The sequence below is a fragment of the Trichomycterus rosablanca genome, chromosome 3 (genome assembly GCF_030014385.1).
Source record: "Trichomycterus rosablanca isolate fTriRos1 chromosome 3, fTriRos1.hap1, whole genome shotgun sequence".
Taxonomy (NCBI): Eukaryota; Metazoa; Chordata; class Actinopteri; order Siluriformes; family Trichomycteridae; genus Trichomycterus; species Trichomycterus rosablanca.
In genome coordinates, this window is record NC_085990.1 from 27,159,358 (window position 1) to 27,171,748 (window position 12,391).

The 12,391-nt window shown below is 39.7% G+C and overlaps 1 protein-coding gene across 3 annotated transcripts in view; it reads left to right on the forward strand.

Annotated features, from left to right (window-relative positions):
* Positions 1–10,187, forward strand: part of acbd5a (acyl-CoA binding domain containing 5a) — a 40,246-nt gene extending 30,059 nt beyond the window's left edge. For 2 of the 3 annotated variants that reach the window (XM_062991131.1, XM_062991133.1), the window contains 5 exons: positions 15–231; positions 3,172–3,377; positions 4,414–4,473; positions 5,490–5,599; positions 7,417–10,187. In XM_062991131.1, the coding sequence (XP_062847201.1) occupies positions 15–231; positions 3,172–3,377; positions 4,414–4,473; positions 5,490–5,599; positions 7,417–7,429 (606 nt within the window). In that variant the 3' untranslated portion in view covers positions 7,430–10,187. The remainder of the gene's footprint in view (positions 1–14; positions 232–3,171; positions 3,378–4,413; positions 4,474–5,489; positions 5,600–7,416) is intronic. The other variant, XM_062991132.1, reaches the window with a different exon arrangement.
* The last annotated feature ends 2,204 nt before the right edge of the window (positions 10,188–12,391 follow it).

Below are 12,391 nucleotides of genomic sequence, written 5' to 3' on the forward strand. Positions count from 1 at the left end.
GTGTATGGGTTCAGCAGAACAGTGAGGCTCAGGTGAAGATGTCTTTGGAGGAAAACCACAGTTCTGTATGCTCTTTGGAGGAACCTTCATTACTAGAGGAAGAGATCATGCTGAGCGGACAAGAAGGGGTTCAGTATGGAGGAGAGGATGGAAAGAAGGGTGAGGGAGAAGTACAGAGGCCTGGACTGAACACTGACCGAGCCGGCAGCTCTCTTATCAGGAGGAGACGAGGTAGGGCCACCTTAATAATCATAATTATTGATGTAATTATTTTTCTTATTGCTGTATGTCACCAACAGACAAACAGTACATACTACAGTGGGGCCAAAAAGTATTTAGTCAGCCACTGATTGTGCAGGTTCTCCTACTTAGAAAGATGAGAGAGGTCTGTAATTTTCATCATAGGTACACTTCAACTATGAGAGACAAAATGAGAAAAAAAAATCCAGGAAATCCCATTGTAGGATTTTTAAAGAATTTATTTGTAAATTATGGTGGAAAATAAGTATTTGGTCAATAACAAAAGTTCAACTCAATACTTTGTAACATAACCTTTGTTGGCAATGACAGAGGTCAAACGTTTCCTGTAAGTCTTCACCAGGTTTGCACACACTGTAGCTGGTATTTTGGCCCATTCCTCCATGCAGATCTCCTCTAGAGCAGTGATGTTTTGGGGCTGTCGCTGGGCAACACGGACTCCACAAATTTTCTATGGGGTTGAGGTCTGGAGACTGGCTAGGCCACTCCAGGACCTTGAAATGCTTTTTACGGAGCCACTCCTTCGTTGACCGAGCGGTGTGTTTGGGATCATTGTCATGCTGGAAGACCCAGCCACGTTCCATCTTCAATGCTCTCACTGATGGAAGGAGGTTTTGGCTTAAAATCTCACGATACATGGCCCCGTTCATTCTTCCCTTAACACGGATCAGTCGTCCTGTCCCCTTTGCAGAAAAACAGCCCCAAAGCATGATGTTTCCACCCCCATGCTTCACAGTAGGTATGGTGTTCATTCTTCTTCCTCCAAACACGACGAGTTGAGTTTTTACCAAAGAGTTCCATTTTGGTTTCATCTGACCACATGATATTCTCCCAATCCTCTTCTGTATCATCCATATGCTCTCTGGCAAACATCAGACGAGCCTGGACATGTACTGGCTTAAGCAGGGGGACACGCCTGGCACTGCAGGATTTGAGTCCCTCTCGGCGTAGTGTGTTACTGATGGTAGCCTTTGTTAATTTGGTCCCAGCTCTCTGCAGGTCATTCATCAGGTCCCTCCGTGTAGTTCTGGGATTTTTGCTCACTGTTCTCATGATCATTTTGACCCCATGGGATGAGATCTTGACCCCAAGGGAGATTATCAATGGTCTTGTATGTCTTCCATTTTCTTACAATTGTTCCCACAGTTGATTTATTCACACCAACCTGCTTGCCTATTGTAGATTTACTCTTCCCAGCCTGGTGCAGGTCTACAATTTTCTTCCTGGTGTCCTTCAACAGCTCTTTGGTCTTGGCCATGGTTGAGTTTGGAGTCTGACTGTTTGAGGCTGTGGACAGGTGTCTTTTATACAGATAACGAGGTCAAACAGGTGCCATTAATACAGGTAACGAGTGGAGGACAGAAGAGCTTCTTAAAGAAGAATTTACTGGTCTGTGAGAGCCAGAAATCTTGCTTGTTTGTTATTGACCAAATACTTTTTTTCCACCATAATTTACAAATAAATTCTTTAAAAATCCTACAATGTGATTTCCTGGATTTTTTTTTTCTCATTTTGTCTCTCATAGTTGAAGTGTACCTGTGATGAAAATTACAGACCTCTCTCATCTTTCTAAGTAGGAGAACCTGCACAATCAGTGGCTGACTAAATACTTTTTGACCCCACTGTATATAGCCATAGATTGGACATTTTATTCTAAAAGTATCCCCCAGCTATGACAGCATCCACTATTCAAAATTTTGGATTGTGTATGTGGAAAGTGTTTAATGCAGGTCAATGGATGCCAACAAACTTGTCAAAGCATGTCTTACTAGACCTCTGTGCACATGGGAAGCAGTTGATTCTTCAGTTGATTCTATATAGCTAGTCAAGGTGCCCATATAATTCCAGCCTTAGGGTGTAGTTTAAATGGCTTGACCAAGAATAATGATTAAATAATGATGGCACACTGATTTGATTTCGTTACATATAAAGTCGGCATTTGGGTGGCGCAGCAATTTGTTACGCTATCCCCCCACTGCTGTGATACGGGGTTTAAATTTCAGAATGCTATTGGCCGGCTGGATGCCCACATGTACACAATTGCTTGCCCCTGAGTTGGGGAGGGGGGTAATTGCAGAGGTACCTCAGTGCTGCTGCAGGTGCAGCCTCTGCTGGCTGTAAGAGAGGTGGTTGATTCATGGATAGTAGAGTGTGTGACTTAAAGTATGCAATACTGCTCTCTGTGGGACTCTGAGGTGTTCTAGACCAGCTGGGCGTCTAGACGTTATTAGATATGTCTGAAAAGGGGCATGACCGAAGCCCTGCGAAGGATTGGTGCTCTGTCAAGGGTATTCCTGTCTTGCACCCAGTGTTTTCTGGTGGAAGCAGACTTGCCTGACCTGTCCAGTGAACTGTGTATATGTAAAGGCCATAATATATTAACTAAAGTTGTTATTGTTATGTAATATACTAATCTCTACCAATTTTTATGTATAAAATATGTATTAGACATGGTCAGTCTGTTGAGTGTCTGGTGGCACCAGAAGACTCACAGCTCTGGTCTCAGCATATTGGGCTGCTGTGATATCTGACCACTTTCCTGGTTGCTTTAATGGTCTTATACAGTCTTGTACACTCAGCCACCACTATATTTACTGAGAGTTTAAGCTTTTGAGTATTTTTTGAGTCCCAAAGGTGCTACCAGCTTGGCTTGGCACACAACAGACTCAATTGGCATTGTCTGATGAAGGAAAGGTCAGGGAGGGATTCTCCTCCTGCTTACTTGTTAAGGCTCTGGTATAGTAGTGGAGGAACACATAGGGTATAGTGTGACCCTCCATACTTGGCATGACTTTCTGTGAGAATCCAACACTGACTAGTGTAAAGAAGCGGCTGACAACACTAATGTCAGAGGGGACGGACGCTGGTAGGAATGCACAACCTGCTTTAATATACCATTCTCTGCTCCCTCAGGCTCCAGGTCTCCTGGCTCAGACTCGGGTTCCGGGCTTCCAGGATCATTACATGGTGCAGGAGGCGATGGGGAGCGCTGGGGATCAGATAGAGCTGCTGGTGTTGATCTGAATGAACAGATTGTAACGGCTCTGACGAGGCTACAGGAGGACATGCAGAGTGTGCTGGAGAGACTGCACACACTCGAGGCTCTTACAGCATCACAGGTGAAACATTTATACACAGATTCACACAACGCATCATCAAGTTTTACACACAGGGATGCAGATGTGTTTTAATGAGTTCAGTGAAAGCATTTTTACCAACAACACAGGAGTCAAATATTTAGCTATAATAAAGGTTGGGTTCTCGTCCAGGCAAGTTTGTCACAGTTCCAGTTGACTGAGGGTTTTTAATTAGTGCCCTAATTGTAGATGTGCACCTAGATATCTAGGTGAGTAGCTAGTTTTAGCCATTCCCATGCTTAAGAGGGTCAACACACTTTTTTAGTACAGTGGTACCTTGTAACTTGACGTCCCCTAAACTTGAAATATCAGGGAGAAATTTGTACCCTTAAACTTGACGTTCCCTTAAATTTGACGTGTTCAGCCTTAAAAAATTTATTATTTAATTTTAAATTAACAATAAACAGCCACTTTGTTCAGCACTTGGCTTGAGCCGTGTGGTGAAACGTCATCAAAATGCAAATATGAGACAAATAACAATCAAATCCACTCTGTGTTTAGCTGTACAGTACTGTAATACAGTACAGTACATTTGTGTTATTTTAAGTGTATGAAGTGTATTTTAAGTGTCAAAAACAACCCCATTATTTTACGTTAGCCTAAAATATATGCAGTTCCACGGACCATGGAACGCCATAACAGGTTTCCCCAAACATCCTTATGGTAAAAATACCTCGAAACTCAATGTGGCTCGATGGGTAGCACTGTGTTCGATCCCTAGGTGGAGTGGTTAGGCTCCTTTCTGTGTGGACTTTGCATGTTCTTCTTATGTCTGTATTACACCTGACAGTGGTGGGGCTTGAACCAGCGACCTTCTGATTACTGGTCTGGTACTTTAACCACTAGGCTACAGCTGCCTAAAACATGACGTGAAAATCCTAATAAAAATAAATAAATATTTACCTTTTTATTTTCTGTCTGTGTAAGATAAAACTAAGTTACCAAACTGTAAAATTTCTTATATTTAACAGATTATTAGATGTTCTTTTCATTATTGAGTAATTGTTGATTTTCTCAGGCTAGATCAGCGGCCTTGTCATCAGAGCACCTGCTACCAGCAGCCAGTAGAACTCCTAAGGTATGTTGTGTAACATTTCAGTTTAACCTCTGCGCCAAGTGGCTTCTGACCCAGTTCAAAGTTTCACCCACTGAAATGATTTGTAAAACTGAGCCAGATTTTCCAGACCAGCACTCGTTCCAAGAATTTGAAACAATTGAGTGTAGTATGATGTTTGATAAATTAATAAATATGATATTATCACTAGATCATTAATCTAGTAACCCAACAGTTCAGCAACCGCTGCTCACATTGTACATTGTACTATTTAAAAATAAAAAAAGAGGAGTGGTGCTTTTTCTCATTGACTGGTCATATTTAAGCATGTGCTTAAATATATGGAACAAAATACAAACATAAGGACACAGAATGTTGTTTGGATAAAATAAGGTGGCAAATGTAAACACAGCAGAGTATTTTTTTCTTAACCCTTTAATGGTCTCACTAAGAAAATAATTTTTTTGCATTTCGTAGTTTCTTGGGACTATACCAACATCAAACAATTAATATTGTACTAGTGCACACAGTATTTTTAATGAGCATCTAACAAACAGTTGATCACAAACATGATGCAACTTTCATGGATGATTTTTCAGCTGCTAGCTTTGACATGTAGGTTAGAAAGGCTGTTTTCTTAAAACCATCCACCAGTATTTTTAAGTTTAACATGTGTCAATCAAGGAGTAGATACGGCCCAAACAAAATTATTTAAATACAGCTTATTAAGTATTTAGACTCAAAGTAAGCTCAACCAAAGCTTAACCATATTAAAGGGTTAACTAATGGGCATCTACTGTACATATACATGTTTTATAGTTAGACAGTTGGTTAGGGTTAGACCATTGGGAGATGCGCTTTCAGTTCCGGTACCAAGACCACATAAAAATTTTGAGGGTTGCGTTAAGAATAGCAACCAAATCAGGTATGCGGACCAGAATGATCCACTGTTGTGACCCCTGAAAATACTAGAGCAGCTGAAAGAAAAAATAGATTGAATCACTTTAATATATTTATGAATAATATTTGTTTATGTACAGAAACCGTCCTGGTGGGTGTTTGATATTTCCCCTGGCACAGTGGCCTTCGCTCTCATCTGGCCCTTCATAGCACAGTGGCTCATTCATCTATATTTTCAGCGGCGGAGAAGGTAACTGCACATTAATTCACCATTTTACATTCTCTAGTTTATTATGTCTACAAATACTGTGATGTCATTTAGGAAAAAAAGAATTGTCATATTTCTTGTGCATGATTTAATTGTTATTCTTAATGGTTTGCTGTTGAGGATAGACATTTCTCAGGCTGAAAAAAGCAGTTCATAAAAGTTTCAAGTTTTTTATTTACACTTTTACTAACCTGCCAAAACAGTTGCAATAGGTGCTAATTTGTACACACTACACCGATCAGGACATTAAGACCACCTATCTAAATAGCTGTCAAAACAGCTCTGACCCACCAAGACAAACTACAATAAGTGAAGGAGTGAAAGAGTCCTGTGCTATCTGGTACCAGGATTTAACCAGCAGGTTTTGATTGTCTGTAAGTTGCAAGGTGCATCCTGGAGCATCTCTTCACCAGGTAAACGATGCACACACTCCTATCCGTCTATATGATCTTGGGGAATACAGGATTTGTCTGACCGTTCGAGCTTTAGCCAATGCTCCAATGTCCTGTTCCGATGTCTGCATGCCCACTGTAGGTACTTTTGACAGTGGACAGGAGTTAGCATGGGTGCTTTGACTGGCCTGCAACTACACAGCTCCATACACAGGATTTGATGCCTTGTGTGTTGTGACACATTCACTTTATCACCGGTATTAAAATGATCTGCAATTTGATCCACATCTTCTGAACCAGATCTTCTGTTGGTCCAAATCAGACCCCATAGATGTCATGTCCTCTTGCATCAATTAGTCTTGGTTGTTTAACAACCTGTCGGCAGTTTGTGGCTTGTCCCTCCTCGAACCATTGTTTTTGGGAACTCCTGCTGTTTTGAAAAACTACCATCAGCCCAACATTTATTAGATCCCTGACCCTCACATGCAGCATTGTTTTTTATGGATTTGTCTCCCCTTATCTTCCAATTCAGTCATTTCCAGTTCTTGAATCCGCTGCTGCTTACACAAGCCTCGATCTAATCAAAAAGAGTCAGAACACCACATGCCCTATCCGACACGTGTATAATCTTTGTCTGCTTCTTACTGCCTACCAGTGTTGGGTTACAACACAGAGCCTTATCGCATACAGAGAGCCAGGTGCAACGCTCACCTGACCTTTCTTCTCTCAAACACAGCCAATTGTGTTGTTCTGGACACCCGGCCAGGTCAGCGGCTCTTCTGAGATTCAAACTTGCAAATTCACACAAACAGCTGTTACATTAATTGAGATGTCACCTGACATGTCAGAATCCTGGACCTTCTGTGTTTTCGATTGCTGCAGTGTGAATGCCGTGTTCTTCCATGCAAGCTGCATTATGGAATCAAAGCCATATTCACCAACATGCACATTAGCAATAACATATTATTATTATTATTATTGTTGTTGTTATTATTATTGCATTTTCCTCCCAATCTAGTCATATCCAATTACCAGATTGCATTACGCTTCCTCTCTACTTACTGATGTTGACATCTGCTCAGACTGAGGAGAGCTGTGACTAACGCACCCCCTCCGACACGCGTACAGTAGCCAATTGCATCTTTTCACCTGCACGAGGCGAGTTCATGTGTGGATCAGCTTTGTGTACGGAAAGACACACACTGATCCTCATTATACCTTGTCTCTGTGCAGGTGCCATCAGTCAAACAGCTGTTACAGAATAATTGGTGCACACATTTTTAGGGAGGTGGTCCTAATGTTTTGGTTCATCGGTGTATGTAGCTATGCAAACTGTCACCCAAAAGTAATGTTCCATGTTCTATGAGATTAATGACCAACTCTAATTGTTTGTATTTTTTCTTCTAGAAAATTCAATTGAGATGTTCTTCTCTCTGCGGGTGTAAAGTAAAGCCAGGCGTCCTCGGTTGCGTCTCCTAGTTTCTTATTCTCGCTTTTGCACTATGAAGACAACGCTAACAGTAGTGAGCATCAGAGCAGACTGATAGACGAATGTGAGCAGCTTCTAAAAGCTTTTTGTACTTTTTCACTGTAATAGAAAGTGCTAATACGATAACCTAATCAGTCTGAAATAGTAGTAGGTGTATGATGTAGTAAACACAAGCCTACATTATGTATGTATATTTTTTTCATATTGAAATGTAATGGGGCATTATGATGATGTGGCGCCCGACATGTAGGAATGTGCGTGTTGGTCCTTCTGCTTCAGTGTAAAGCTGCTAGAAAACCAGTTGTGTTTGCCATACAGGTTTGGCTTTGATTTTAATCAGCTGGAATTCAGAATGTTACTCTGCATTCACACCACTAACAAAAGCAACCACTATTGTTGACACTTGCTAATATTTAATATCCAGATTTTAGGTTTCTAAAAGAATCAGTAGAATTGTATACTGTCTACTGAGGTTACAACTCTTGAGGGCAAGTTTACACACTTGACACATGTATGTCTCCTACATGAAGGATCAGAATGTGTACTTTGTTTGAAAAAGAATAGAGAGAGTTCAATCACATTCAAACCAAATATGTTGGTGGGCATAAAGTACGCTAGCCCACTACCACTGAGATTCGGGGTTTGAGTAAAGACCACACAATACATATTCTTATAAATTCCTTTGCTTTTTTTTATTCCTTGTTGTGTTAACAGTGCTGATTATTTTGTTTTAAGAGATATCTGATGATTCAAATGAAAAGGCAACAAGTGTTCACAGTGAAAAACAATCCACTGTTTATAGAATCATATTTTATTAAAATGCATCTAGAATATGTTTCTACCTAAATTGGAATTGCATCAAATTGTGAGGTATGGGTGTTCTTCAAAAAGTTTCTGCACTTTTTAAACTCTATTTGTTAAGAATTTAAAAAACAAATTACATCACTTTTCTACACAGTCACCTTCTGATGCATTTTTCCCAGCGTGGTATCAACTTTTTAATGGCATCAGCAAAAAATGTTTTTGGTTAAGCGCATAGCCACTGATACACCGCTGCTTTCACATCATCATCATCATCATCATGAAAATCTTCTTCCCCTTAAAGCTTCTTTGTGCGTTTCAAAAAGGTGGAAATCGGATGACGCTAAATCCGGACTATAAGCTCTCTCTCAGTCTCTCAGACACGACCAAGTACTACTCCTCCCATCTTTACCGTTTTCAATGAAAATATAAAAGTGCGGAAACTTTTTGAAGATACTTTGTACATGAAGATTCTCACTCATAATATTTAGCATTAAGAAAATCTCACCTGACATGTCAGAATCCTGGACCTTCTGCGTTTTTGATTGATACAGTGCAAATGCTGAGTTCTTCCATGCAAGCTGCATTATGGACTCAAAGTCATATTCACCAACATGCACATTAGCAATAACATATTATTATTATATCTAGTCATATTTAATTACCTGATTGCATTACGCTTCCTCTCTACTGATGTTGATCTCCACTCCTGGGTGAGGAGAGCTGTGACTACCACACCCCGCCGACACGTGTGCAGTAGCCGACTCACTTCCAGGTTCTAACTATTCCACCTCCCGTCATTAAATATTACAGGCTGCTGGTCACAACTGATGAAAAAAGAGAAGTTTAGAGTGTTCATAAAGGCGTGTAGATTAAAAATGAATTTGAAGATCTAGCATGAAGACCACATATTAAAGGAGAACTGCGCTCAGTGGTGGCCACAATTCAGAGACCACTAGTATAAATGCTTCTGTTTGGATTTTGTTCTGGAATTGAATACAATTTTTGAATTTCCTAGTAATTGGTGTGCTCATTAATAATAGGTGTGTAAATGTATGAATTTAACGTTTCTGATGAGATCAAATCCACCTGCTTGAAGTCGACTGGTCATGTGCTTCAATGGAAAGGATCAGACTCAGAAATCTGACCTCTTATGTAAAGAAATTCACATAGTCACATTCACAAATGACTGCTTGAGTAAATTACAAATACTACAGAATAATGCTGTGATGACTCCTAAAAATACAGCAGTACACATGGGGGGGGGGGGGGGGGGGTAATAATGGGAATGTAATAATGGGAGGACCGATAACACACATCTGAAGAGGTGTTGCATACACATTACAGCATGGTAATTACATTCTAATTGTGTTAAATAAATGCAATAATTTCCTTGATCTAATATTTTTTTTTAAATAACAGCATTTTAAAGAACATTTTGCTTTATGTTTATTAATATACTGTGTATTTTTGGCATCTAGAAATTGCTTATGAAGTATTTTGAATTACTGTATTTGTCAGAATGAGATGGTTGATTTTGATCTTGTTAAACTGTATTATTATTATTATTATGATTGTTAATTAATTGAATTCATTTGGAAATATGTTTTGTTTTAGTGTAAATAGCTACAATAAGTGTATATTAGAAATGAAACGATGCTGTATAGATTAACTACAGAGTGATGGTTTAATTGTAACATACTTTAGTGTAGCACTGAACTCTATATTAATGATTTCTTTTGAACAGTGATGTAGATAAAATCGGTTGTTTGATTTTAAACAATACAATAAAACAACCACTTTTGTTTAAAGCAGCACCTGTAAATGTTCCAGTAGCTGTAGATTTACTGTAAACCCTAAAGCACGAATAAAATTTTGCAATATTTTAGACTGGTCTATTTTGTTAGTGCTTCTTAAACAATATTTACAAACATTGAAAATAATTTAGGTCTGTCACCATCTACCATACATAACTGTGAAAAGATTAAGGGAATCCTGGAAAAATGTCAGACTGGAAACCACTGTCAAATACACTGATCAGCCATAACATTAAAACCACCTCCTTGTTTCTACACTCACTGTCCATTTTATCAGCTCCACTTACCATATAGAAGCATTTTTAGTTTCTACAATTACTGACTGTAGTCCATCTGTTTCTCTACATACTTTGTTAGCCCACCTTTCATGCTGTACTTCAATGGTCAGGACCACTACAGAGTAGGTATTATTTAGGTGGTGGATCATTCTCAGCACTGCAGTGACAATGACATGGTGATGGTGTGTTAGTGTGTGTTGTGCTGGTATGAGTGGATAGAACACAGCAATGCTGATGGAGGTGGACCAACAAGGTAGGAGTGTCTAATAGAGTGGACACGGTATTTAAAAACTCCAGCAGGGCTGCTGTGTCTGATCCACTCATACCAGCACAACACACACTAACACACCACCACCATGTCAGTATCACTGCAGTGCTGAGAATTATCCACCACCTAAATAATACCTACTCTGTAGTGGTCCTGTGTAGGGGTCCTTTTGGAATTGCAGTTTATACATATGAACCTAGTGATGACGCTTACAGAGCTTTAAACATTTTTATATCTTGTTAATGCGTGTAAGGGGTGTTTTAAAATGTCTATGTTGTACAGTATAATCAAGCTGCTGTAAAGTCCTTTAGCAAGGCCACTAGATGATAAACTTATACACTAACTTGTCAAAAGTATGTGACCACTTGACAGTAAACATGGGTTGCCGATCTCTCTCTGTCATTTTAACAGCCTTTACCGCTTTTATACTTTCCAAAGGATTTTGTAATGCATTTTTTCATCCATGTAAACACTGTTTTTTAAGGAAGGCCAGACCTTTTCAGACTTCCTTAGTAAGGTTTTTGTGTATGAGCTTTATAATTCCCTTACTCTTCTACAATCTCATTGGTGGTCTCCTGTCTCCTTATTCTGACTTCAATAAAGATTTATAACAAAAGGCAATTATTTTTAGATGCTGATTCACAACTGACATTCCAATTCATCCCAAACCTGTGTGGTGGGTTTGAAATATAGGCTCTAATTAGGCCACTGGAGTCAATTCCGACTTGTTCCTCTAATTGTATCCACCCATCTTGTTGTTGGTCGTCCTCTTCCTCATTTACTCTTCTATGCACAATTGTCCTTTCCAATGAATTGGTTCTTCCCACAATGTGTCCAATATAACAGCTTCATATAATATACTGTATATAATAGGATTAATACAGAATGGAGATGAGTCTGCCTACAGGAAAGAAGTCCTCAAACTGTCTGAATGGTGCTCCATTAACAACCTGGCACTCAACACCTCTAAAACAAAAAGGTCATCTGCTTCAGGAGACAGAGAGAGGAACCTACTCCCTTATACATCGGAGGAAACACAGTAGAGAGAGTGTCTAACTTCAAATTCCTAGGCACACACATCTCCCAGGACCTCACATGGACCACCAACACCACCTCTCTAATGAAAAAAGCACAGAAGCGACTCTACTTTTTAAGGACACTAAGAAAAGCCAACATGTCCAAGCAGCTATTGGTGTCCTTCTATCGCAGCACTGTGGAAAGCATACTCACCCATGGCATTCTGGTGTGGTATGCCAGCTGCTCTGAGGCTGACAAGAAGGTTCTTCAGAGGGTCATCAAATCAGCTCAGAGAACCATCAACACTGAGCTAGCTGCCTTTACTAGAGAACATTTACAGAACCCGATGCCTGCGTCGGGCCACAAACATCATTAAGGACTCATTTCACCCTTTTTGCAACCTGTTCTCCTTGTTGCCCTCTGGTAGGCGCTATAGGAGTATCAAGGCCCGTACTTCCAGACCCTTGAAAAGCTTTTACCCCTCTGCCATAAAAACACTAAACTATCAAACTTTACATCCTAGGAAATAATGTGCAATTTATAGGGACTGTGCAATAACCTTCTTTTTTTTCTTCTGTAAAGTTCTTAAAACCACACGTTTATTTTTGTATCTAGATGTGTATGTTTATTTTGTAAATACAGTGAAGGAGATGCTCAAAAAAATTTCGTTGTGCAATGACAATAAAGGCATTCTATTCTATTCTATTCAATT